Source organism: Loxodonta africana, chromosome 14, assembly GCF_030014295.1.
Source record: "Loxodonta africana isolate mLoxAfr1 chromosome 14, mLoxAfr1.hap2, whole genome shotgun sequence".
NCBI classification, from domain to species: Eukaryota; Metazoa; Chordata; class Mammalia; order Proboscidea; family Elephantidae; genus Loxodonta; species Loxodonta africana.
In genome coordinates this window covers 72,887,515-72,913,963 of record NC_087355.1, presented here as the reverse complement: position 1 = coordinate 72,913,963, position 26,449 = coordinate 72,887,515, and the positions used below count along the sequence as shown (strand labels likewise).

At 41.9% G+C, this 26,449-nt stretch overlaps 2 protein-coding genes across 3 annotated transcripts in view; both read left to right on the top strand.

The window, feature by feature from the left end:
• Positions 1-1,247: 1,247 nt before the first annotated feature.
• Positions 1,248-2,054, top strand: LOC100662561 (small ribosomal subunit protein eS6-like). Its single transcript, XM_064268035.1, has one exon. The coding sequence runs from the start codon at positions 1,285-1,287 to the stop codon at positions 2,032-2,034; it is 750 nt and encodes a 249-aa protein (XP_064124105.1). The 5' UTR covers positions 1,248-1,284; the 3' UTR covers positions 2,035-2,054.
• Positions 2,055-11,765: 9,711 nt separating this feature from the next.
• The window catches only part of DERL1 (derlin 1), a 29,919-nt gene continuing 15,235 nt past the window's right edge, over positions 11,766-26,449 (top strand). The window contains exons 1-2 of one of the 2 annotated variants that reach the window (XM_003408171.4): positions 11,766-12,105; positions 25,323-25,434. In XM_003408171.4, the coding sequence (XP_003408219.1) occupies positions 11,953-12,105; positions 25,323-25,434 (265 nt within the window). In that variant the 5' untranslated portion in view covers positions 11,766-11,952. Of the gene's footprint in view, positions 12,106-25,322; positions 25,435-26,337; positions 26,426-26,449 lie in introns of those variants that run through there. The other variant, XM_023545963.2, reaches the window with a different exon arrangement.

Sequence of the window (26,449 nt, the reverse complement as noted above, 5' to 3'; positions counted from 1 at the left end):
AAATTAGCCAGTGAAAACCTTATAAAAAGCTGTGGAACATTGTCTGATATAGTGCCAGAAGATGAGCCCCTTAGGTTGTAAGACACTCAAAATACAACTGGGGAAGAGCTGCCTCCTCAAAATAGTCGACCTTAATGACGTGGATGGAGTCAAGCTTTTGGGGCCTTCATCTGCTGATGTGGCATGACTCAAAATGAGAAGAAACAGCTTCAAACATCCACTAATAATCAGAACGTGGAATGTATGAAGTATGATTCTAGGAAAATCGGAAGTCATCAAAAATGAAATGGAACACGTAAATATCAATATCCTAAGCATTAGTGAGCTGAAATGGACTGAAATAGCCATTTTGAATCAGATAATCATATGGTTTCCTATGCCAGGAATGACAAACTGAAGAAGAATGGCATTGCATTCATTATCAAAAAGAACATTTCAAGATCCATCCTGAAGTACAATGCTGTCAGTGATAGGATAATATCCATACGCCTACAAGGAAGACCAATTAATATGACTATTATTCAAATTTATGCACCAACCACTAATGCCAAAGATGAGGAAATTGAAGATTTTTACCAACTTCTGCAGTCTGAAATTGATCAAACTTGCAATCAAGATGCATTGATAATTACTGGTGATTGAAATGCAAAAGTTGGAAACAAAGAAGAGGAAACAGTTGGAAAACACGACTTTGGGGATAGAAACAATGCCGGAGACTGCATGCTAAAATTTTGCTTAAGACCAATGACTTCTTCATTGCAAATACCTTTTTTCATCAACATAAATGGAGACTATACATGTGGACCTCACCAGATAGAGTACACAGGAACCAAATTGACTACATTTGTGGAAGAAGACAATGGAAAAGCTCAATATCATCAGTCAGAACAAGGCCAGGGGATGACTGTGGAACAGACCATCAACTGCTCATATGCAAGTTCAGTTTGAAACTGCAGAAAATTGGAACAAGTCCACAAGAGCCAAAGTATGACCTTCAGTATGTTCCACCTTAATTTAGAGACCATTGCAAGAACAGATTTGACTCATTAAATACGAATGACAGAAGACCAGACAAGTTGTGGAATGACATCAAGGACATCATATATGAAGAAACAAGAGGTCATTAAAAAGACAGGAAACAGAGAAAAGACCAAAATGAATGTTAGAAGAGACTCTGAAACTTGCTCTTGAACTTTAAAGTAGCTAAAGCGAAAGGAAGAAATGATGAAGTAAAAGAGCTGAACAGCTTTTCCTGGCGCCGCGGAAGCGATCGGCTGCTTCACCATGAAGCTGAACATCTCCTTCCCAGACACTGGCTGCCAGAAGCTCATTGAAGTGGACGATGAACGCAAACTTCGTACATTTTATGAGAAGGGAATGGCCACAGAAGTTGCTGCTGACTCTCTGGGTGATGAATGGAAGGGATATGTTGTCCGAATCAGTGGTGGGAACGACAAGCAAGGTTTTCGCATGAAGCAGGGTGTCTTGACTCACGGCCGCGTCCGCCCGCTGCTGAGTAAGGGGCATTCCTGTTACAGACCAAGGAGAACTGGAGAAAGAAAGCGCAAATCTGTCCGGGGTTGCATTGTGGATGCCAATCTGAGTGTTCTCAACTTGGTTATTGTAAAAAAAGGGGAGAAGGATATTCCGGAGTTGACTGATACTACTGTGCCCCGTCGCCTGGGGCCCAAAAGAGCTAGCAGAATTCGCAGACTTTTCAATCTCTCCAAAGAAGACGATGTCCGCCAGTATGTCGTGAGAAAGCCCTTGAACAAAGAAGGCAAGAAACCCAGGACCAAAGCACCCAAGATTCAGCGTCTTGTTACTGCACGTGTCCTGCAACAGAAGCGACGGCATATCGCTCTGAAGAAGCAGCGCACTAAGAAAAATAAGGAGGCGGCCGTGGAATATTCCAAGCTTCTGGCCAAGAGAATGAAGAAGGCCAAAGAAAAACGACAGGAGCAGATCGCTAAGAGACGGAGGCTGTCCTCTCTGAGAGCTTCTACCTCTAAGTCTGAATCCAGTCAAAAATAAAATTTTCTAAGGACAACAAATACATATAGTCATATTAAAAAAAAAAAAGAGCTGAACAGAAGATTTCAAAGGGCGACTGGAGAAGACAAAGTAAACTTATATAATGCAATGTGCAAAGATCTAGACTTAGGAAACCAAAACGGAAGAACACACTTGGCATTTCTCAAGCAGAAAGAACTGAAGAGAAAATTCAAGCCTTTCAATATTGAAAGATTCTATGGAGAAAATACTAAATGACATGGGAATAATCAAAAGAAGATGGAAGGAATACACAGAGCCACTGTACCAAAAAGAATTGGTTGATGTTCAACCATTTCAGGAGGTAGCATATGATCAAGAACTGATGGTACCGAAGGAAGAAGTCCAAGCTGCACTGAAGGGACTGGCGAAAAACAAGGCTCTAGGAATTGACAGAGTACCAATAGAGATGTTTCAACAAACAGATGCAATGTTGGAAGTGCTCACTTGTCTATGCCAAGAAATTCAAAGACAGCTACCTGGCCAATCGACTGGAAAAGATCCATATTTGTGCCCACTGCAAAGAAAGGTGATCCAACAGGATACGGAAATTATCATATCAGTAATATCACCTGCAGGTAAAATTTTGCCGAAGATCATTCAAAAGTGGTTGCAGCAGTCTGTCACCAGAGAACTGCCAAAAATTCAAGCCAGATTCAGAAAAGAGGATGTGGAACCAAGGATATCTTGCTGATGTTAGGTAGACCTTGGCTAAAAGCAGAGAATACCAGAAAGATATTTACCTGTGTTTTATTGACTATGCAAAGGCATTCAACTGTGTGGATCATTACAAATTATGGCTAACATTGTGGAGAATGAGAATTCCAGAACACTTAAGTGTGCTTGTGCGGAACCTGTACATAGATCAAGAGGCAGTCATTTGAACAGAACAAGGGGATACTGCATGGTTTTAAATCAGGAAAGGTGTATGTCAGGGTTGTATCCTTTCACCATACTTTTTCAATCTGTATGCTAAGCAAATAATCCAGGAAGCTGCACCATATGAAGAAGAATGGGGTATCAGGATTGGAGGAAAACTCATTAACACCATGCGATATGCAGATGACACAATCTTGCTCCGTGAAAGTAAAGAGGGCTTGAAGCACTTACTGATGAAGAACAAAGACTACAGTCTTCAGAATGGATTATTCCTTAACATAAAACAAAAATCCTCACAACTGGACCAATAAGCAACATCATGATAAATGGAGAAAATACTGAAGTCAAGGATTTCATTTTACTTGGATCCACTATCAATGCCCATGGAAGCAGCAGTCAAGAAATCAAAAGACACATTGCATTGGGCAAATCTACTGCAAAAGACCTCTTTAAAGTGTTAAAAAGCAAAGATTTCACTTTAAGGACTAAGGTGTACCCGACCAAGCCATGGTGTTTTCAGTTAACTCCTATGCATGCAAAAGCCGGATAGTGAATAAAAAAGACCAAAGAAGAACTGGAGAAGAATAATGAATATACCATGGATTGCCACAAGAAAAAACAAATCCGTCTTGGAAGAAGTACAACCAGAATGCTCCCTGGAAGCAAGGATGGCAAGACGCCATAGCATTTACTTTGGACGTGTTTCAGAAGGGATCAGACCCTGGGAAGGACATCATGCTTGGTAAAGTAGAAAAAAAAAAAAAAGTAGAGGTTCAGTGAAAAAGAGGAAGGCCCTCAATGGGATGGATTGACATAGCTGCAACAATTGGCTCAAGCGTAACAACAATTTTGAGAATTGTGCAGGACTGGGCAGTGTTTCGTTCTGTTGCGCATAGGGTTGCTTTGAGTTGGAACTGACTCAGCGGCACCTAAGAACAACCACACGTGGCACAGATGGTTTGTGTTCACCTACTAACCTAAAAGGTTGGCGGTTTATACTCACCCAGTGGGCCCATGGAAGAAAGGCCTGGTGATTTGCTTCCATAAAGATTACAGCTAAGAAACCCTATGGAGCAGTTCTACTCTAAAACACATGGGGTGACCATGACTCAGAATAGACTCGATGGCAAAGGATTTTTTTTTTTTTTAATCAAGTCCAAGGAGTCCCTGGGTGCTGCAAACAGTTAAGATGCTAACCAAAAGATCACAGGTTTGAGTCCTCCCAGAGGTGTCTTGGAAGAAAATCCTGGCAACGTATTCCTAAAACATCAGCCATTGAAAACCGTGTGGAGTGTAGTTCTACTCTGACACACATGGGGTCGCCATGAGTCAGCATTGACTCAGTGGCAATGGATTCCTAAAACATCAGCCATTGAAAACCGTGTGGAGTGTACTTCTACTCTGACACACATGGGGTCGCCATGAGTCAGCATTGACTCAGTGGCAATGGTATCAAGTAAAACTCTCCTAATAAACAAGGGCGGGCTAGAACCACCTCTGCTCAGCCACGAATACATGAGGTTCCATTTTACGGAAGTAACATAATTTTATAATTACAATATTTATAATTTTCCTATTGTGGGAAGATTTTAAAAAATTATTTGCAAATATTATGCCAAAGCAATTCATATCTAATTGTATTATTCTAAAACCAAACCAAACCCCTTGCCGTCAAGTCAATTTCAACTCATAGTGGCCCTACAGTATAAGCCAGGTTGAGCAGATTCTATTTAGATGCTAAAACCTTCAAAATTGTATCCTGTAAAGATGGCCTATTTCAAAGACCTCCCTGGGCTAGGGGCTGTGGGGTCATGGGATGTTGAGAATATCTTCCACAGAACTGAATAATTATTCCTGATTTATAGACTCCTAATTATTTTATTTTATTTTTTTTTACTATAGGGTCGCCGGAGCCCTGCTGGCACAGTGATTAAGAGATTGGCTGCTAACCCAAAGGTCAGCAGTTCGAATCCACCAGCTGCTCCTTAGAAACCCTATGGGGCGAGTCTACTCTGGTCTTTCAGGTTGCTGTGAGTTGGAATCGACTCAAAGGCAAAGGGTTTGATTTTATTTTTTTGGCTATAGGGTTGCTATGAGTTGGAATCATCTTGACAGCAACGGATTTGGTTTTTTGGAATAGCATTTAAGGAACCCTGGTGGTACAGTGGTTAAGGCTTGGCCGCTAACCAAAGGTCTTCAGTTCGAATCCACCAGCTGCTCCCTGGGAGAAAGATGTGGCGGTCTGCTTCTGTGATAGTTAAGGTTGTGAGTCAACTTGGCTGGGCCATGATTCTCAGTGGTTTGGCACTTAGGATGTAGTTTGGCAGTGGTATAATGATGTGATCGCTTCCATGATAAGACTTGATATAATGTTATCACCTCCATGATGGGATCTACTGCGAGTAGCCAATCAGTTGAAAAGGAGCTTCCTTCAGGGTGTGGCCTGCATCCAATGTAGGTGGACTTTCTGGCAAGGCTTGTTGGCTTTTGCTCGCTCTGGATCCTGCAGCTGGCTCCTGTTCGTCTGACCTCCAGTTCTTGGGACTTGAGCTAGCAGCTTATCTGCTATCTTGCCTGTGGATCTTGGGATTTGTCAGTCCTCGAAGCCTGTCAGCCTGAACGCTACTGTCTGACTTGCAGATCTTGGGTTCAGCAGCCTCTGCAGCTACGTGAATCAGGAGGAGCCTCCAGTCTGGCTCACGGACTTGGGACACTCCAGCCTCTACAACTGCATGAGCCATTTCCTTAATATAAATCTCTCTCTACATATATTTATACGCTTTGCTCGTTTTGCTTCTCTAGAGAATACAGCGTAAGACAGCTTCATTAAAGATTTACATACAGCCTTGGAAAGCCTATGCAGCAGTTTTACTCCGTCCTATAGGGTCACTGAGCTGGAATTGACTTGATGGCAGTGAGTTTGGGTATGGGATAGCATTTATGTGCTCAGAGGACAGGCTATCAATCAAGCATGACAGGATGCTGGTCAAATGCCTCTAATTGCTTTAAGGGAGGAAGACAAACTGAGCTAAGCTTAATTGTCCATTATTCTAGAGCAGCGCAGCATCCTTCTGGTGCCGATCTGGGCAGTGTGTGGAGAGAGGCCACAGATGACCAGCAAAAACAGTGCCTACCAGACCCCTTCTCAGCTAAATTTCATCTCATCTCAACCGGCTTCTTAGTCCCTCCCGTTTCCTACGTGGCAGTAAAACACCATCTTTCCCGAGCATTTTGTTTTGGTTACATAGGGTGCTTTGAAAAATGCTTCAGGGAGTTTTCCACGTGAGGAAAGAGAAAGATAAGATAGGGTAGGTACAATGGGATTATCTATTTAACCTATAGACCTTAGAAGAGTGTTTTCTTTTGTTAGTGAAGCAGCACTTGGAAGCTGGGGCCATCTGCTTAACTCTTTAGAAAATTCTTATATAAAAAAATAGGTGTGCACTTGTTGTGGGATGGGGCAGAGTAATGGAACCAACACTGATGGGACATCTGAACCAGGTATATGTTAGCACCAGATATATGTTAGCTGCCTTTCACTGGATTACTACACAGTTGATTCTTTAGTCTTGCTTGCTTTTGCTTTTAAACCCTATAGAAGTCCTACCTGAATTTTGCATCAAATTGAAACCTCGAATTTATGGGCATGGTGAACATATAGCCCCATATTCATATGTTTTGCCTGTTCACCCCATAAATATGCTTGCACTTATTAGATCTTGGACCCTGACTAGTGGTTTGGAAAATATGGGCAGTATAATTTAAAGGCAGGGGACCCAGAATGCCTAGGTTCATTGGCTCTACCTCTTACCAGTACTATAACCTTGGGCAAAGTATTTAACATTTTTGTGCCATTATTTCTTTGTCCGTAAAATCAGGATAATAACGGCAGCTGCCTTGGAAGAGTTGTGAGGAGTTTAGAATAGCATCAACCACATAGAAGTGCTCAATAAATGTTAGCTGTTAGGAAACCCTGGTGGCGTAGTAGTTTAGTGCTATGGCTGCTAACCAAAGGGAAGGCAATTTGAATTCGCCAGGCGCTCCTTGGAAACTCTGTGGGGCAGTTCTACTCTGTCCTATAGGGTCAGGTCACTAGGAGTCGGAATCGACTTGACGGCACTGGGTTTGGTTTTTGGGGTTTGATTGTTACTATTATTTAAGCCACTCTACAGTGGTGCAGTAGTTAAGTGCTATGGCAGCTAACCAAAAGGTCAGCTGTTCGAATCTACCAGGGGCTCCTTGGAAACTCCATGGGGCAGTTCTACTCTGTCCTATAGGATCGCTATGAGTCAGAATCAGCTTGATGCCAACAAGGTGCATGATGACGGAGGCTTAAAGGAGCCCTGGTGGTACAGTGGTTAAGCACTGAGCTGCTATCCAAAAGGTCGGTGGTTCAAACCCAACAGCCACTCCATGGGAGAACGCTGTGGCAGTCTGCTTCCATAAAGATTAAACCGAACCCACCGTCGAGTCGATTCAACTCAGTGACCCTACAGGACAGAGAAGAACTGCCCCATAGTGTTTTCAAGGCTGTTGATCTTTACGGAAGCAGACTGGCACCTCTTTCTTCTGTGGAGCAGCTGGTGGGTTCCTACTTCCGGCCTTTTGGTTATCAGTCAAGTGCTTTGACCACTATGCCCCAGGGCTTGCTTCTGTAAAGATTATAGCCTTGGAAGCCCTGTGGGACAATTTTATCCTGTCCTAGAGGGTTGCTGTGAGTGGAACTGACTGGACAGCAACGGAAAAGAAAGGGAAGCTTATTATTCTTCCATATTTCTTCTTACTAGTGGTATGCTGATCAATGTTTAACAACTGGCTCTCTGGAAAAACAAAAACAAAAAACAAGCCCTCATTTGTAGCTTTTGGCGATTCTGTGGTGTAAATAGCGTGAGAGTGAAGCAAGATGATGCATGTAAAGCACAACCACCCAAAAAACCAAACCCATTGCCATCGAGTCGGTTCCGACTCAGTAGCCCCATAGGGTTTCCAAGGCTGTAAATCTCTGTGGAAGAAGACTTCCTCATCTTTCTCCCGCGGAGCCACCAGTCATTTCAAACAGTTGACTTTTCAGTTAGCAGTCAATCCTTTCAACACCACCACCAGGGCTCCTTCAAACCAAAAAAACCAAACTTGTTGCCATTGAGTCGATTCCGACTCATAGTGACCCTACAGGACTGAGTAGAACTGCCCCATAGAGTTTCCAAGGAGCACCTGGTGGATTCGAATTGCCGACCTTTTAGTTAGCAGCTGTAGCACTTAACCACTACACCACCAGCATTTCCAGGGCTCCTGAGAGCTTGGTAAATAGTAGATGCTCAATTAAAACAAACAAACAACCTTCATGTAAGAGGGGCAGGTGATACTATTTTTCCATTTGGATGATCAACTGAGAGAAAGAGACTTGTCCATGGTTCCATAACTAGCAACCGTCAGAGGAAGGACTGGAATCCAGACTGATTCCTTACTATATAGAAGGGTATCTTTATCTAGTACATGCATGCATGAGCGCACATGTAGTAAAAGTAACAAATGGAAAATACTTTATATGCTGTTTAGTACACACCCCTCTCTCCTAGCCCAGTGAGTCAAAATTTGAAAAATTTCCCAGGCTTGTGGCTAAAAATACAACACTAGTTCTGGCGGGTTTGACAGCGATGAGTTATTATTCTTGCCATAGCTTCATCTGCAAGATGGGGCTAATGAACTTGCCTAGTAGCTAGCGTGAGACTTCATTACATATTTGCAGTGTGCTTTGAACTTCTTGAAGAAAGATGCCCTTCCATGGCAGGCATCCCATTAGGACAGTGTTCCTCTGACTATAGTGACAGAATGATGCTTGAGTCATCGGCTCTCTGTCAGCATCACTCAGCAGCCACCCTGCCAAGCGTCAGCACGGGACCATATTGTTCTTTTGACTGTTGGGATCCCTCCAATTCATTTTAAACCCTGTTTTTCAGGGAAACAACAGGAAATACATTTTAATTACAGCAGGAGAACATGATCAAGATCATCTTTTCTCCTTTTCAATCTTTCTGAAGTTTCTGACACTGAACTCCCTCTTTCTGAACAAACTTCCTTTTTACATATCTTTAAAATTAATTTTTAATTAATGTACATAGTACATATGTTGTTGTTGTTAGTTGCTGTCAAGTTGGCTCCAACTCATGGCAACCTTACATATAACATAATGAAATGTTGCCCGGTCCTGTGCCATCTTCATGATCACTGGTATGTTTGAGTCCAGTCAGACAATATTATGTTCTGATCCACAAGATTTTTGTTGGCTAATATTTGGACGTAGATTGCCAGTCCTTTCTTCTTAGTCTTACTGTAGAAACTCCACTGAAACCTGTCCACTGTGGGTGACCTTGCTCCTATTCGAAATACTGGTGGCACAGTTTCCAGCACATAGCAACACACAAGCTACCATGGTATGACAAATTGACAGACAAGTGATGGATAGTACATATATACATAGTACAAAAAAAATTAAAGCAGACAACAAAAGCCCAAACAAAACCCACTGCTGTCGAGTCAATTCCAACTCATGGTGACCCTTTTAGTTAGCAGCTGAACTCTTAGCAACTGCGCCGCCAGGGCTCCTAGCAATCCTTTGGACAGAGTAAAACTGCCCCATAGGGTTTCCAAGACTGTAAATCTTTGTGGAAGCAGGCTGCTACATCTTTCTCTCATGGAGTGGTTGGTGGGTTTGAACTGCCAACCTTTCAGTTCCCTCCCTCATTTTACAGATGAAGAAACTAAGGAACAGAAAGGCTAATTTTCCAACATCACATTGCTAGTAAGCAGTCATGATTTAAACTTTAGTATTTATAAAGCCTGCAGCTGAATTCTGGAAGACTCATTCAAATAAAAATCCACTTATAACCACACCACCTATAAATAAATACTGCTAGACATTTGATGTGTGTGTTGTTTTTGCCTTTTTCCCGTGCACATGTACTTACGAGTTTATCCGAGAAATCTTCTTTGCCATTAACCTATGTTAGATAATCCTTGTTTTACCTTATTGTACTCTGGGTACAACAAGGAGTGGGTACAAGAAAATGGTGGGAGTAGGGTGGGGTACAGAGAAGGAGCCTCAGAAAATATCTCCAAGTATTATGTTATTTATACATCCTTCTAGTTTTTCTTTTATACCAAAATTGTCCTTCTGTAAGGCTGTACCAATTTACATTCCCACCATCTATGTATGAGTGAGGGGTTTCATCATATATTCAATATACTTGATGTTCAGTAGGTCCCTAAATGCTGTATATGCTCATTCAATTGTATTTAGTGCCTTTTCATCCTGCAAACCAAAAGGTTGGCAGTTCAAATCCACCAGGTGCTCCTTGGAAACTCTATGGGGCAGTTCTACTCTGTCCTGGAGGGTCGCTATGAGTTGGAATAGACTTGATGGCAAGGGGTTTGGGCTTTTTTTTTAATTCTGTAAAAACCTCTTTGGTTAACTAACATGAAGGACATGGTGCTCAGAGACGTTCTCTAAAATAATAGATTGTCAGAAACTTTGCTGTTTGAAATTACATTTGTGTGAATGGAACATCCTGCACTCTTTCCTTGAGGATCTGTGCCATGCTGGGTCACTTTGACACAGGATTTTCAATTCAGGTGAAAAGCTTTAGATAAGGGGTTTTCAGACCCAACATTCCAAGTTTATCTTAACTTTGAGGTTTCCAAGGAAAGAGGACCTGGCCTCTGCTTCTCAACTCAGGCCTAAGCCTGATGTTAAACCTTTACACACAGCCCTACTTTGCTTTGAGCCTATCAAAACACTGCTTCATTTCACTAAACTCCACCCTTTCTCATAATAACCCTACTGTCCTTTGGTGAGACGTCCCAGGTTCCTTTGGTATAGTGTCTCCTCTGCTGCAGAGAGTTAATAAATCTAACTTTGTTGACTACAGGCGTGTTCCTGGTAGTCTTTATTGGATGGCCTTATGAATTCTCACCTGTAAGCCCCAAATCTGAAAACAACAGGAAAAGTTCCTTTTAATATCTTTTTACTGATTGTTTTTTTAAAGCATGAGGTGGACATTCATCTGCTTGTAATTCGACTCGATGGCACTGGGTTTTAATTTAAATCTTGCCTGATGAAACTAGATTAATTGCCAAGATTATTACTGCTTTCAGTTCTCCCAATATTCCAAGTTAGCTGGACTGGCTGTTTTATCTGCATGGAAAACTCTTTGCCAGGATCTTCACCTGACTGGCTAAGCCTAAATGTCACCTCCTCAGGGAAGTTCGCCCTGACCATTCTCACCTTAAAGTAGCAATCTTTCCCACACCAACTCCACCCCGTCACTCTACCTCATCATCCTATTTTATTTTTCTCATTACTCTCTGAAATTATCTTTTTTCGATTATTGTTTATTATCTGTCCATCCCCGTTGGAATGTAAGCTTCAGGAGAGAAGGTACCAGGACAGCTCTGATAGCCGCAGTATCCCAGTGTCTAGAACCTTGCCTGGCACTTAATAGGTCCTCAGCAAATATTTTTTGAAGAGTGAACAAATGAGGGACAAACTACTTCCTTTTACTCCTTCCCGTTTAAATCACTACCAAGTAGACTCCACTCTCAGGCGAGAAAACTGTCAGGGACACTGGGCTTCGCCATTGGCTGGAGCATTTGCCGTTGCTTCTGGCAACCACTGTTTCCCACCAGTCGCGTCGAGGCCCCGCCCCTCCCCCTTCGGCCCGCCCCCTTCGGCCCGCTCCCAGGACCGCCGAGCCTGGCCACGTCTGAAAAAGCGGCGCTTGCCCTTTAAGCGGTAGGACTTCTCGTCACGTCGTCCGCGGCCCCCGGAAGAGGAAGTGTCGCCTGAGAACGCTCCCTCGCTCGTCCGAATTCGGTGGCGCCACGTCCGCCGGTCCCCGCCTTCTGCACGGCGGCTTCGGTGGCTTCCGCCTCGACACCTTCCACTCGCGGAGCCGGCCGAGTCGTGAGGAAGCCGAGGCCGGGAGTTGGGCGATTGTGCTCATCCTGGCGACCTGAGAAGCGAAGATGTCGGACATCGGGGACTGGTTCAGGAGCATCCCGGCCATCACACGCTACTGGTTCGCCGCCACCGTCGCGGTGCCCTTAATCGGCAAACTCGGCCTCATCAGCCCGGCCTACCTCTTCCTCTGGCCCGAAGCTTTCCTCTATCGCTTCCAGGTACTGACCGGCCGGACGGTGGGCAGTGAAGACTACACGTCCCAGGCGGCCCCACGTTGGCGGAGCGTTGGCCGGCGTGTTGCGTGAGCGCGGTGCTTAGTGGGATATGTAGTGCGTAGGGCTCCAGAGGGTTAGGGAGGGTCTCGGGGGTCGGGGTCGGGAGGCATAGGGGTCGGCAGCCAGGGCCTGAGTAGCTGGCGACGTGAGCTTTGCCCAGGTGAGAAGGGGCCGATCTCACCCTTATATTAAAGTTGTGGTTTCCGTCCTCTGTGCTCAGTGAATGAGGCAGTGACAAGTTAAGTCAGTAAGTTATGTTTGTCAGTGTATAGGACGTTGTTGGAACCTTTAAGAGCCGTGGCTAGCAGCCTGGGTCCACTTGAAGCAGGTGCCCTCTGACCTCCCTCTGCCACCATGTGGGTGACGTGTGAGTGTCAAATAATTTAGCGAACATTGCGCTGCGCTCTTTTGACGTTAATGGAGGTTTGTTTGTTTTTTCTCTCCTGTAGGAGGGATTTAAGGTCAGAGGTGCAGAGAATGAGTTTATTTACTTGCGGTTTTCCCCTAGGCACTAACCTAGTATCTGGTCTGTAGTAGGTAAATGCATGAAGGAATGAGTAAAGAGTAAATTGCCCCAGAAATGGAAGATACTGTACTGTTGTTACTTTGAATATGAAGGAAGGAGTCCAAGGTGATTACTTGGCAAAGGAATGCTCATTGCCTGAGCGTTATCTATATTCACTGGGTCCTATGGTTTAAATTTTAATTAGTGGCAGGTCAGGTACCAGGATCTGACATTAATTAATTAATTTGCAGGGCTTTGAACCGGTGCTTCTGGTTTGAACCCCTGCTGAAAATTTGCATTTCTAACAAGTTCCCAGGAAGTTGTGCATAAGAATCACCTGGGGATCTTGTTAAGAAATATGGATTCTCATTCAGTATCTCTGGGGTGGAAATGCAAATTCTCAGCAAGGGATCGATCAGAGCTAACCAGTTCGAAGCCCTGATTATTTGGCCTGTGGGTAACACTCTGTTGGCTTCCCTCTCTTTACTGGCTATTATTTTAAAGTCTTTTTTTCTGATTCCTCATCTTCCTAACCTTTAAATGTTGTGATGTGCCCCAAAGATCAGTTATAGGACCTCTTTTCTACACGCTCTCCCTAGGTGATCTTGTTCAGCCTTATCTTTAGCTGCTGTCTGTAAACTGAAGACTGCTGGATACCAATACAAGTATCTTCAGCCCAGATCTATCTCCTGATTTCTAGACTTGTACATTCCAACCGTCTGTTTGAAATCACCACTTGGGTGTCTGATAGGCATCTCAAACTTAACATGTCCAAAACTGAATCCCCACTCCCGTCACCCTAGAAGTAAATAGCAACTCCATTATTACGGGAGCTCAAGCTAATAGCAGTTTTGGGATCACCCCTGATTTTTCTTTCCCTTCTACTCCACAGTCTGTCAGGAAATCCTGTTGACTGCCTTGGACATATATCCAGAATACAATCTCTTCTCACTTTGCATTGTAAACCATTATCATCTTCCAGCTTTGTTCCTTTCAATTGTTTCTCCAAATTGCTAGAGTGAGCCTTTAAAAATATAAATCGAGTCCTGCCAAGCCTCTGCTCAGAACCCTCCAGTGTCTTCTCAACTCTGAGTGAAATCCAGGTCCTTTCAGTGGCCTGTAAGGCCCCCCACTGCCTCTCTGACCTCATCTACCACTACTCTCTACCTTGTACATCAGTTTCTACAATGACATCCTTGCTGGTCCTTCAGCACCAACTCCAACTCCATCCCTCCTCAGGGCCTTTGCACATGTTTCTCTGCCTAAAGAAAGGTAACCATGGTTTACTCATTTACCTTCTTACTTCTGGTCTCTTTCCAAATGTTACTTATGGGTGATGCCTTCTCTGATTGTCCTACAGAAAATAGCACCCCTCCTTCACTATATCTACCTTACTCTTAATTTTTCTTGCTATATATTACCATTGGTATTTATCGGTGTGCTTTCCCTAAGAGAAGAAGGCTCCATGCGAGCCAGATCTTTGTCTTGTTTACCACTGTCTTTGTCACCTAAAATAGTGCCTGGCACATAGCAGGTGCTACTGGTTGAATGCATGGAAATAATTGGTCATCTGCTATGTGCTGGCCACTGGGGATACAATAGTGACTAGGATAGGAAAGGTCCCAGCTCCCGTGAAGAAAATAAGAGTGAGGCATGTGATAGGGGGTGACTTAAAGGGTGTAATATTTAATAGGGTGGTCCAGAAAGGCCTTAGAGAAGATATTTAAACTGAAACTTGAATGACATGAGGCAGCCTTGGAAAAATTTGGCTCTGGGGACAACCTTGCAGGAAGAAGCCTGTGAAAGGCTTAGGGGCAGGAACAATGAACAGAAAGACTGTAGCCAGTGCAGATACTGTAGAAATGAGGAGTGGGAGATAAGGACAGGGAGATAGTCAGAGGTGAATGCAGTGAAGTGAAGACAGAAAGTTAGTCTGGGGCCAGATCATGTGGAGCTTTGCGGCCTTGTTGTTGTTATCGTCGGTTGCCATGGAGCCGGCTCCACCTCAAGTACAAGAGAATGAAAGGATACTGAGTCCTGCATCATCTTCATGATGGTTGGTATGCTCGAGTCCATTGTTACGGCCACTGTGTATTTTGAGGGCCTTCCAGCGCCCATCTTCCAGCACTATATTGGCAATATTCTGTTGTGATCCATAGGGTTTTCATTGATTAATATTCAAAAGTAGATCACCAGGCCTCTCTTCCTAGTCTGTCTCAGTCTGGAAGCTCTACTGAAACATGCCATCATGGGTGACCCTGCTGGTACTTGAAATACTGGTGGCCTAACTTCCAGTGTCATAGCAGCATACAAGCCACCACAGTACCACAAACTGACACACGGGTGGTGGAGGCTGTGTTAAGGGTTTAGAACTTTATTTTCAGGACACTGGGAAGCCTTTGCAGCCTTTTGAAGAAAGGACTGACAAGACCTTGAGTACTCTGTGGGATGGATGTGGTGTGTAGGGGGACAGGGTGAAAGTGGGGATAGTAGCCCACCATGGTTTGTATGTGAGGGGGACAGCTAGGTAATGGAATCAGAGATGAATTAGGTTAGTAGGCAAGAGAGATGGTGGTTTGGACCAGAGAAGTGGATAGATTTGGGAGTTGGAGTGGACAAGATTGCTCGCTGGATTGGATATGAAGGGTAAAAGGGTGAAGGAAACAGGATTCGCAGATGTCATTAAGTGTTTATACAGAAGTAGCTGAGTGAATGGTGTAGCCATTTCCTGAGATTGGGAATGTTTAGAGACCCTTAGGTTTGGGGAGAGGTGTGAACAAAGAGTTAGGTTTTAGGTGTGTTAACTCTGAGATGTAGTTGTGTTCGTTTTATTGTAGTAAAAATAATATAACAAAACATTCGCCAATTCAACCTTTTTTCCATGTTCAATTCAGTGACATGGATTACATTCATCATGTTGTGTTACCCTGTTTTATAGACAGCTGCTCTTTCAGTTTCTATTTCGGTACGTCAGAGATGGTTCTAGGCTATCTTGTTTAACTCCTTTGCGTAGTAGCTACCAAACCACATAGCTAAGTGTGCAGTAGGACATTTTTGAAGATGATTTCTTCCAAATCAGTCATAGGAAATTAGAGTAGACAGAACCATCACCACTGTTTGTTCCCAGATTATTCCATCATCCTTAACAGAAACTTGGTGCCCCGTAAGCAGTGGCTCCCACCTCCACCCCACCCTCCCACCCCTAGTAACCACTAGGAAACTTTGGTCTCTGAGGTGCTTGTAGGCGCTTGGATATAAGAACGTGATTCTGGGTGGCAGCCAGAATCGCACTGCAGAATTTTCTCCTGTGATTTGCTTTAGTAAATACTTGTTGACTGAGTGAAAGTTTTGTACTTTGCGCCTGGTGACATGTTGGGTAATGTGTGTCACGGGGAGCAATGATAAATTGTTTTGTGAGAAGGACCTGGTCAAAACTTGGCTGTTTGACCCTCCTTGCAAAATCTTGCTCACTTGTGTAGTCCATTTACTAAAATAAGTAACAGAAGAAAGCCTTTCTGATAGGGGGCAGATGTGTAGTGTCAAAGGGGGTCAACTGACTCATTATCTTTAGAAAGAGTCATCATTCATGTCACCTCGCCGGGATTTTTCTGCCCTCCTTGCACTGTTTCTTCTGGCCTTGTTATCTTGAGACTGAAGCTGCTGGCAGGAGGCAGGAGCAGTGCACTGACTGCCTAGGTACGAAAAGACACTGTCTTTTACCAGGGTTTCCAGTTTGAACCCCTGCTGAGAATTTGCATTTCCATCCCTGATATACTGAATCAAAATCGATACTAAGATTCCCTAGGTGATTCTTATCTGTAACAAATTTTCGGAACCTCTGCTGTACTAGTGGTTCTCGGAGTTAGTTCCTAACCAGCAGCCTGGGAACCTGTTAGAAATGCAAATTATCAGTGGGGTTCTATCCAGAATGAACCGAACCGGGTTCAAAGCCCTGATATACCGTGTGTCTTCCTCTTGCTCCTCTGGCCCCTTACCTATGCCAGACACGTTTAGCTTTCGGATCCACCTGAAGGGACTCTTTGCTAATGAAGCAGTTGAGGAAAGACTGTATCTGAGAGAGGCTGACAGGCAAAGACAAGCTGTGTTGGGCTTTAGCAGCATTTCTGCCAGAGGCTTATTTTTTCTTTAGAAGCTGAATCTTTAATAAAGACCTTGGAATCTTTATAGACCTTCTTGCACTTAAAAAAAAAAAAAAAATTTGTGATGGTTGGGTTGATTTAGAATTGTAGATTTGTGTTAGAAGTGACAGATGTAATTTTTCCACCTTATTTATAGCTTCCCTGTGAGTCACTTACTGGTTTGGAACTCCAGAGTTTAAAATGTGCTTTCCTTAGTTTGGATAAGCCAGAACATCTAGGCGTATGTTAAGACTCACTACACCACTGTCCAGAATTTCTTTTTCTCTCTTCCTAATCCCTCAGACTTAAACCCATCAGTTAAGTAGTTCACAGTGATGAAATGTCTTCATAGTGGTCCCTGATGAACTAGTAGAAAGGCGGCAGTTTCCTGCTACTTACTATCTTCTGAAGTTATGTCTCCCAGGTTATTGCCTACCTGGCAATATTTCTTCATTTCTTTGAACAAAATAACGTCGCCCTGTACATCTGGATTGTGCTTCTCCGTGTCTTACCTCATTCAGCTCTCACAAACATCCTAGGTAGATGTTACCCTACTTTATAGACAGCTGCAGTTTCAGTTTCTATTTCAGTGAGACGAGGCTAGTTCTAGGCTATCTTGTTTAACGCATTTGCATAATATATACCAAACCACATAGCTAAGTGTACGGTAGAACAGTTTTGAAGATGATTTCTTCCAAATCAGTCATAGGAAATTACTTTTCCTTTTCTGTTAGACAGGCTGTGAGTTTTCAGGTAATTGAGCCATGATCTCAAGGCCTGGCTGAGCCTCCAGCTAGTTATGTGCCCTTAAAAACCAAAAACCCACTGCTGTTGAGTTGATTCCTATTCATAGTGACCCTGTAGGACAGAGTAGAACTGCCCCATAGAGTTTCTAAGGCTGTGAATCTTTTCTTTTTCTTTTTCTTATCGTGCTTTAGGTGAAAGTTTACTGCTGAAGTTAGTTTCTCATACAAAAATTTATACACACATTGTTACGTAGGCCTGGTTGCTATTCCTATAATGTGATTGCACATTCCTCCTTTCCACCCTGGATTTCCCGTCTCCATTTGCCCAGCTCCTATCTCTTTCTGCCTTCACATCTCACCTCCAGACAGGAGCTTCTCATTTAGTCTCATGTATCTACTTGAACTAAGAAGCACACTCGTTATGAGTATCATTTTGTGTCTTATACTCCTGTCTATTCTTTGAAGAGTTGGCTTCAGAAATGGTTTTTGTTCTGGGTTAACAGAGAGTCTGGGGGCCTTGTCTTCTGGGGTTCTTCAGTCTCAGTCAGATCATTAAGTCTAGTCTTTTTAGTAGAATTTGAGTTCTGCACCTCAGTTTTCTCTTCTTTCAGGGACTATCTGTTGTATTCCCTGTCAGGGTAATCCTTGGTGGTAGACAGATACCATCTAGTTCTTCTGGTCTCAGGCTCATGGAGTCTCTGATTTATGTAGCCTCTTTTGTCTCTTGGGCTAATATTTTCCTTGTGTCTTTGGCTTTCTTCATTCTCCATTGCTCCAGGTACATTGGGACCAATTGATGCATCTTAGATGGCTGCTTGCTAGCTTTTAAGACGCTAGACACCACTCACCAAAGTGAGATGCAGAACATTTTCTTAATAAACTTTGTTATGCCATTTGACCTAAATGTCCCCCAAAACCATAGTCTGCAGACCCCTGCCCCAGCTACTCGTCCCTCTAAGTGTTTTGTTGTATTGAGGAAATTTCTTAGCTTTGGATTTAGCCCAGTGCTGCTGACTTCCCCTGTATGATGTGTTGTCCTTCCCTTCACCTAAGGTGATTCTTGTCTACTATCTAGTTAGTGAATGCCCTTCTCCCTCCCTCCCCACCCTCATGACCATCAAAGAATGTTTTCTTTTGTTGTTTAAACCTTTTCTTGAGTTCTTACAATAGTGGTCTCATATAATATTTGTTCTTTTGTGACTGACTAATTTCACTCAGCATAATGCCTTCCTAATTCATCCATGTTATGAGGTGTTTCATGGATTCATCGTTGTTGTTCATCATTGTGCAGTATTCCATTGTGTGACTATACCATAATTTATCTGTTTGTTGATCGATGTATAGGTTATTTCCATCTTTTTGCTATTGTGGACAGTGCAGCAGTGAACATGGGTGTGCATATATGTATTCATGTGAGGGCTCTTATTTCTCTAGGATATATTCCAGGGAGTGGGATTGCTGGATCGTGTGGTAGTTCTATTTCTAGCTTTTTTAAGGAGGTGCCAAATCGATTTCCAAAGTGGTTGTACCACTATACTTTCCCACCAGCAGTGTATAAGTGTTCCAGCCTCTCCACAACCTCGCCAACATTTATTGTTTTGTGTTTTTTTGAATTAACGCTAGCCTTGTTGGGGTGAGATGGTATCTCATTGCAGTTTAGATTTGCATTTCTCTAATGGCTAATGATCGTGAGCATTTCCTCATGTATCTGTTATAAGGCTGTAAATCTTTAGGGAAGCAGACTGCCACATCTTTCTCCTTTGGAGCGGCTGGTGGGTTCAAACTGCTGACCTTTTGGTTAGCAGCCAAGCACTTTAACCACTGCGCCACCAGGGCTCCTTGTGTGCCCTAAGGCAAGTTATTTATCCTTTCCGAGCCTCAATTTTTTCACCTGAAAAATGGGGATAAAATACCATATTAATTCTGTTGTAAGATTCCATTGATTCATATGATGCTCCATGAGTTTAATACAGCTCTTCAGGGGAAAGGAAGGCAGAAATTACATTAAATGAGCGCATTGGCTATAAGACACATCTTACTTTTAGAAACACAAAAATGTGTACTTTCAAATTGAGTAAATACGTTATCTGCCTCATGCCTCTATTATATTGAAGACATAGAAAAACGTTTGTAAAGTGACCAGTAAGTAGCCTGGTATACAGACTATTCAAATAGAGTGTTTTTTTTTTTTTTTTTTAAATCAACCAACAATTCCTACCGTTAGTGCTTTCCCTCCATGGACAGTAAAATTCTAATTTGCAATTGAAATGGAAAAATGTTACTGCTAGAGTAGTAATCTTATTTTACTTTTTGTCCCCCAGAAAGCATCGCAACTAGAAATGGAAAGATGTGAATACCCAAGTTTCCTAATTTATTTCCAGGAGTAATAAGAAATGGCACCAGCCAAATGTGTTAATCAGCCAGGTGCCTACATTTGCCAAACTTTTGCGTGTATTACCACATTTAACCTGATGACAGCTACCTTAGCAGATGTAAGAGTGTGTTGAGGAAGACGGACGGTATACACACATAACAGGAAGAGGCTGAGCGTGGAAGTAGCCTTGAGATTTGGATTTAGAACTTCAGTGGTTGGTACTTTGGTATAAACAGCTTTGAAATCTTTCCTTAGCGGTCCTGTCCACATTAGACAATTCTGCTGTGGTCTGTAGATGAGGCTGCTCATGAGTTCGTGGCTTTGGTTTCGAACTTTGTATTGAGTTACAGTATATAAACAGGAAATGTATATATTACAAATTTAAAGCTTGTTGAATTTTCAGAAGCTCAGCTCACTTCTATAACCAGCATCCAGATCAAGACACATCACCGCACCACCAAAAGCTTCCTCCTGCTCCTCTGATCACTTCCCCCTCTCAGGGTAACTACTGTCCTCACCTGATAATGTAGATGGTTTTTGCCCCTTTTTGTACTTTGCGTAAATGGAATTGTACAGTATGTACTTTTTTGTATCTACCCTCTTTTTCTCAGCAGTATGTTTGCATGTGGTTGTAGGTTGCTCATCCTTGTTATTCCACAGTGTGAGTGAATACAGCATGCTTTACTTATCCATTCTGTTGATGGGCCTTTTGGGTAGATTCCAGTTTGGTGCTATTCTGAATAATGCTGCCGTGAACATTCTAGTACATGTCTTGGTGAACATATGTACTTCTTGATGAGCATATGTATGGATTCCCGTTGAGTATATACCAAGGAGTGGAATTGCTCTTTTAAAGTCCTCAGTCAAGTGCTGTTTGTTTAAATGAATGGTAGGGGCCGTTTCTTTCTTGTCTAATGTGTCTTGAAACAAAAAAACCAAAGCCAAAGACAACTCACAGTTTGCTAACAGATGTTCACCTTTCTTACTTGCTTGTTGATTTGATGTAGACTTCCTAAGTCTAGACCCTTAATTGTTTCAGAAAAATCTTTGTTTTTCATACTTTAAAAACCCCACCTTAAACTCTTGGGGGAGTTTGTGATTATTTCAGTAGCAGATAGTTTGGGAGACTTTCTAGTTAAAGGATTGCTGCAGCCCACTCTCTCAGCTGAACTTTTTGCATTGGTAACTAAAGGACAACGTCTTAGGGTTTTTTTTTTTTTTTACGTATATGCTGGTAAATAGACCTACCCAAACACGTAGGCTATTTGCTCCTTGTTAATGAGGACCTCTGGCAGATGACATAATCTCTAATTAGAGCCCAGTTTTCATCGTGAAAAAACTGGGAGGATTATGGTTGCCACTTTGGGGTTAAATTGAGATGCTCTGCAAACATGTGGCACCCAGTCCTCTATGGGCAAGTCCTAGGTACCTCCTAAGGCATCCAGATGCCTTTCCAGGATTGAGAACCTACCTGTCAGCCCGAGTGCTGAAAATAAAGCCAATTTCCTTATCCTAACCATTTAATTATCAACTGGACAAAAGAGAGAGGACTTAGTTGGGTGCCCTCAATGGGGATTTCAGAAATGAATTGCACATATCCTTCTGAAGAGATGAGGTGTTTCCTGGTGTTTTTAAATTATAATTTTCAAGTAGTACAGAAATAATACTAAGTCTTTTAGACCAGTGAAAGCAAGTATTACTCAAAGGTTAGCTTAATGAGAGGGGAAAAGCAATGAGGTATTTGACAGATGCTGATTTCCAAAGAACAGGTGCACAGAGTGGCTAAAAATAATGTCGTGTCATCAGTGCTAGTGAAAATGTAGTCAGGAAAAAACATGAGGTTTCTTGTCCAAAATCAGGCCTTGAGTAATTTACAGGAATATGGGAGTAGTTTACAGTGTGAATTTGTAAAAACTAGGTCAGTGTGCATCGTGTAAAAGATTGTAGTAATGATAATACACCCATGTGTATACTTTTTTTTAAACAAAGCACCTCTATAATTCACTTTAATTCCAGCCTTATACAACTCCCATGAGGTAAGAAAGGGTAAGAGTCACTGCAGGATAAGTGTCACTGGGTGGACGAGGAAGCAGACTCAGACGTCCAGACTGTTCCAAGGCCCCACAGCCATTTAAGAGCCAAGGCAACGGCTCAGTTCTGTTCTTTATTCCCAGTGCTTTTCATAAGCAGGGAGAATGAATTTGCAGGCTTATTCTCGGTTCATTTCAGGATTATACACACATAGTAGTACTGAAAATTTTTATTAATTGTGATTATAACTTATAATAACCATGTCACTTGTGAGAGACATTGTAAAAACAGGGATTTTGTAGCCCAAACTCTGGATGGAGTCAGACCGTCTGGGACAAAATTCTAGTTCTAACACTAATACTAGCTATCACTTAGTCTTTCTAAGCACTGTTTTCTCATCTATAAAATCTACCTCCTGAGTTAATATGGAGCCCTGTTGGCGTGTGGCTACTACCCAAAAAGTCGGCAGTTCAAATCTACCAGCCACTCCTTGGAAACCGTATGGGGCAGTTCTGCTCTAGGGTCACTATGAGTCGGAATCCACCAGATGGCAACGGTTTTGAGCTAATGCATGTAAATAAGTAGAGTAGCACATCCAGTAAGGATTCACTAATTTTGTTCATTCATTCTACCATTAACCAAAGAGTAGGGCAGGTAGTAGTTTATGTCATTCCCCTTTTTCAGATGGAAATTGAGACTCAGAGATGGTAATTTGTAAACTAAGACGGAAATTCAGGTCTTCTCCAGTGATCTCCAGTGCTCTTTGCGTTAGACTTTACTGTTTCCATGATAAAGTTGTGAATAAACCAAAATGATATTTAACAGGTTTTGTTTTACTGGTTTAATACAGGGCTCTTGGGAGGTCACTTGTGGAGTATGCAGAGTACATTTTCCTCCACAGGGAGTTAAGCTCCGAGGTTTACCATCTTGTATTTGGTGAATGTAACTCACCAGATCTGTATCTGGCCGGGACCCTACCACTGATGTCCTTCATTCCAGCCACACCCAAGTTATTAGCAGTACTTGTTTCATTTATTGTGCTTTTGCAAGTCTTGGGGCCTTTTGGCCTCATTTTTCTAAGACCACATTTCCCTCCCATGTGCTTACTCTTTGCTGCTTTTAACAGCCTTTCTCACGACTGTGAACTCTGCCAGGGCTGTGTCTGTTGTGCTTGGTAGTACATGGTAGAATGCAGTAGCACTCAGTCCAGAAGCCAGCATCATGCTGACATTTCCAGAAGTTTGGAAGGCCATCTACTTTACCTGCTGTTATTTAATGTTGTTCAGGAGGCACTAGCCAGAGAATTAGACATGAATGAAATAAGGTACAGAATTTTATTTACAGATACAATTGTGCAATTGGAAAGGCCAAAGAGCTCAATTTTCAAATCTTAATAGCAGTAAGATAATTCATCTTGGTTGTTGGGTATAAGAAGAGATAGAAAGCAGTAGCTCTATAGAAAACTATAAAAGCCTTAAAAAGATTTCTTCTTGCCTAGGAATTACATCAATACCATATTGATATCATAAAAATGTTGGTCCTAATTCATTTAGAAAAATAAAGTTATCTGACACTAGCCAAGACCATGTAACACTTGTGGAAGAAAAATGGGAGGATTATTTAACTATATAACTTTACCAGATATTAAAGTATATAACTTTACCAGATATTTAACTATATAACTTTGCCAGATATTAAAATAGCTTGATATTGGTATAGGAATCAATTCCAAGCAGAACAATCTAAACGTCGGCCTTAATATGTAAGTGCATAAATACATGACACAAGTGGCTTTTCAAATCAAGGGAGAAGATAGATTGTTCAGTACAGGAGGTTGGGGGAGCCCAGGAACCCTCTTGAAAAACAAATTGTATCTCTTCCTCACTCCTTAGATGAACTGAAAGTGCTACTGTAAAACTGAGCACTTTTATCATCTCTTAAGCATGATACATGGTGGATACATTTGCCTACAGTAAATTAAACTTTTGAGCACCAAAAGCATGACACAAATATCAGAAAAGCATAAGTTTGTCCAGAAAATATTTGCAACGGTGAGAAGGGGAAATTTTCTTAATAAAGGCCTATAAATCTAGCAGAAAAATGAAAGAAATGTTAGTATGTAAACATGAGAAGATGCTCTACTTTTTTCAGAATGTAAATCAAAATGTATTTTCAAATTGGTGAATACAGAATACATGAAGTGATGAGGGTATGGAAAGAAGACATGCATTAACCTACTTTTAGGAGGAGGTATAAGTTGGTAGGAAACCCTGCTGGTGTAGTGGTTAAGTGCTTACAGCTGCTAGCCAAAGGCTCGACGGTTTGAATCCGCCAGGTGCTCCTTGGAAACTCTATGGGGCAGTGCTACTCTGTCCTATAGGGTCACTATGAGTCGGAGTTGACTCGACGGCACTGGGTTTTTTTTTGTTTGTTTGTTTGTTTTTGTAAGTTGGTAAAGCATTTTTGGAGGCATTTGACAATTATCTGCCAAAGTTAAATGCATGTGTCTATTGATCTAGTAGTTTGACGGATAAGAATTTATCCTATATATACACGTAGAGAGGTTATACAAGAATATTCGTTGCAGCACTGTTTTAACAGTTTGAATGAAGTTTGGAGGTCCACTCAGAAAGAATACTATGAAAGCCAATGAAACTGTTTTGTCACAGGAATGAAACAAGGTATAGAACAGTGCAGTATGAGGTAGATGAAGAGGGAGGGAGTACACATACTATTAATTCTGGAAGGAGGTACAAATAACTGGTCAGTTTTTGCTGGGAAGAGAACTGGGAGATGGAGGGTAAGGAGCAAGTCTTCTCACTGTAGACCCTTGTGGAATTCTTTTTTTTGTTGGAGGGGGAAGGCATGTTTTTAAATCATGTACGTGTATTGCCTGTTTACCACATTTGTTTGACTACCACGTTCCCGTTTAACTTCTACCTTTTGAATATGATTTTTTTTTTGACAAGGTTTGTCATTTCAAGGTATTCTCTTAGTAAATAGAGGTATTACTGCACTGTTGAAATTAAGTCTATGTAATTCATTTTTGATGTAAGCTTTTAACTGTATGCCTCAGCTCAGTGAAGAGTGATATATTTGTATAGTATCGATTTTTTTCAATTTGTTTAAAAACAGTTACTGATTATTTTATGTCACCTAATTCCATAGGTTATAAATTGGTGTGGTTTAACTGATATGCAGTTTTCCTCAGTTGCCTTGAATTATGTTAGTAGTGTGTATTTAGTAGCTCTCATTTTTGGGGAGAATGCTTTGTAAGTGATGTTTTTTTTTTTTTTTTTTAGCTAAAAGAAAAAAAAAGAACCAACCTTAGAGAAACTAATAATTGTTTATTTTGATCGGGACAGATCTGGAGGCCAATCACTGCCACCTTTTACTTCCCTGTGGGTCCGGGAACTGGATTTCTTTATTTGGTCAACTTATATTTCTTATATCAGTATTCTACACGACTCGAAACAGGTATGTCGTCTGTAGTTGTTTTAAATATTGTTTCTATTTAATTTACTAATCTGTGTGTTTACTTACTTGGAGGAATTTTGAGGGCAGTTAGATTATACATAGAAATGGCTTAATGATAGTGAGTGCTGAGTAAGTAGTAACTGTGCCACAACGGTACTAGACCCTGAGACTATTGGATTTTTAATCCTCACACCATGCTCATGAGGTATAAGTAGCAGTGTCTCATTTTATAGGTGAAAAACTAAATTGGAGGTTTACAAATCTTTTCCATCTTCTTAGTGCCTGAGCAGTGTGCCCTCAATTAGAAGTCTCACTCATTTCTGTCCCAGAGAAATCCTTGCCCTTTAACTGAGTTACACTGTATAAATCTCCTTGATCAAAACCCAAAAACACTACTTTACGGAATTAAAAAGCCTATACTTAGTCTCTGTAATGAAACACTGAAGTTTAAAATATATTGCCGTGATATAATAATATGGCGGCTTACCAGATATGGCTACCCTATACAGGGTTACAGATAAGCTCTAAAAATCTTTAACGTTTTTTACTGAATTATAATTTATTTCCAACACCTTATATGCTTTTGTAAGTTGCTTACACTAAGAAGCAATCAATTGATATTGCTATATTAAAATGTGAAAATAATTCAACTGTTAAGCCTAAATGATTTTGAAAAGGTTGGCTGACTCGAGAGACATTATAAACCTGCTTGCGGGCCGTTAGCTCAGGATGGAGAATTCTGAAGGACCTCGAACCTGAAGTCAGCGCCCGTAGGTGTGAGAACCGTGCATCAGGCTCGAAGCCGCAGGGGAGTAGCAGGATGGACGTTTGGTGTCAAATAGAATTTTCCCTTAAATTGGCATTTGCTACTAGGTGCTTTTTAAGAAGAAAAAAGTCATTGAGATGTTACTGTCGGAACGAACGTAGCCCATTCCCCCAGTTTTACAGTGGAAGAACAGAAGATTCTGGGAGGTGAAGTGGCTTGGCTGAGGTAAAGCTGACAACCAGTACTCTT

What these genes read in the sequence shown, in the direction of transcription:
- LOC100662561 (XM_064268035.1), top strand. Translation starts at nt 1,285, where the DNA reads ATGAAGCTGAACATCTCCTTCCCAGACACTGGCTGCCAGAAGCTCATT.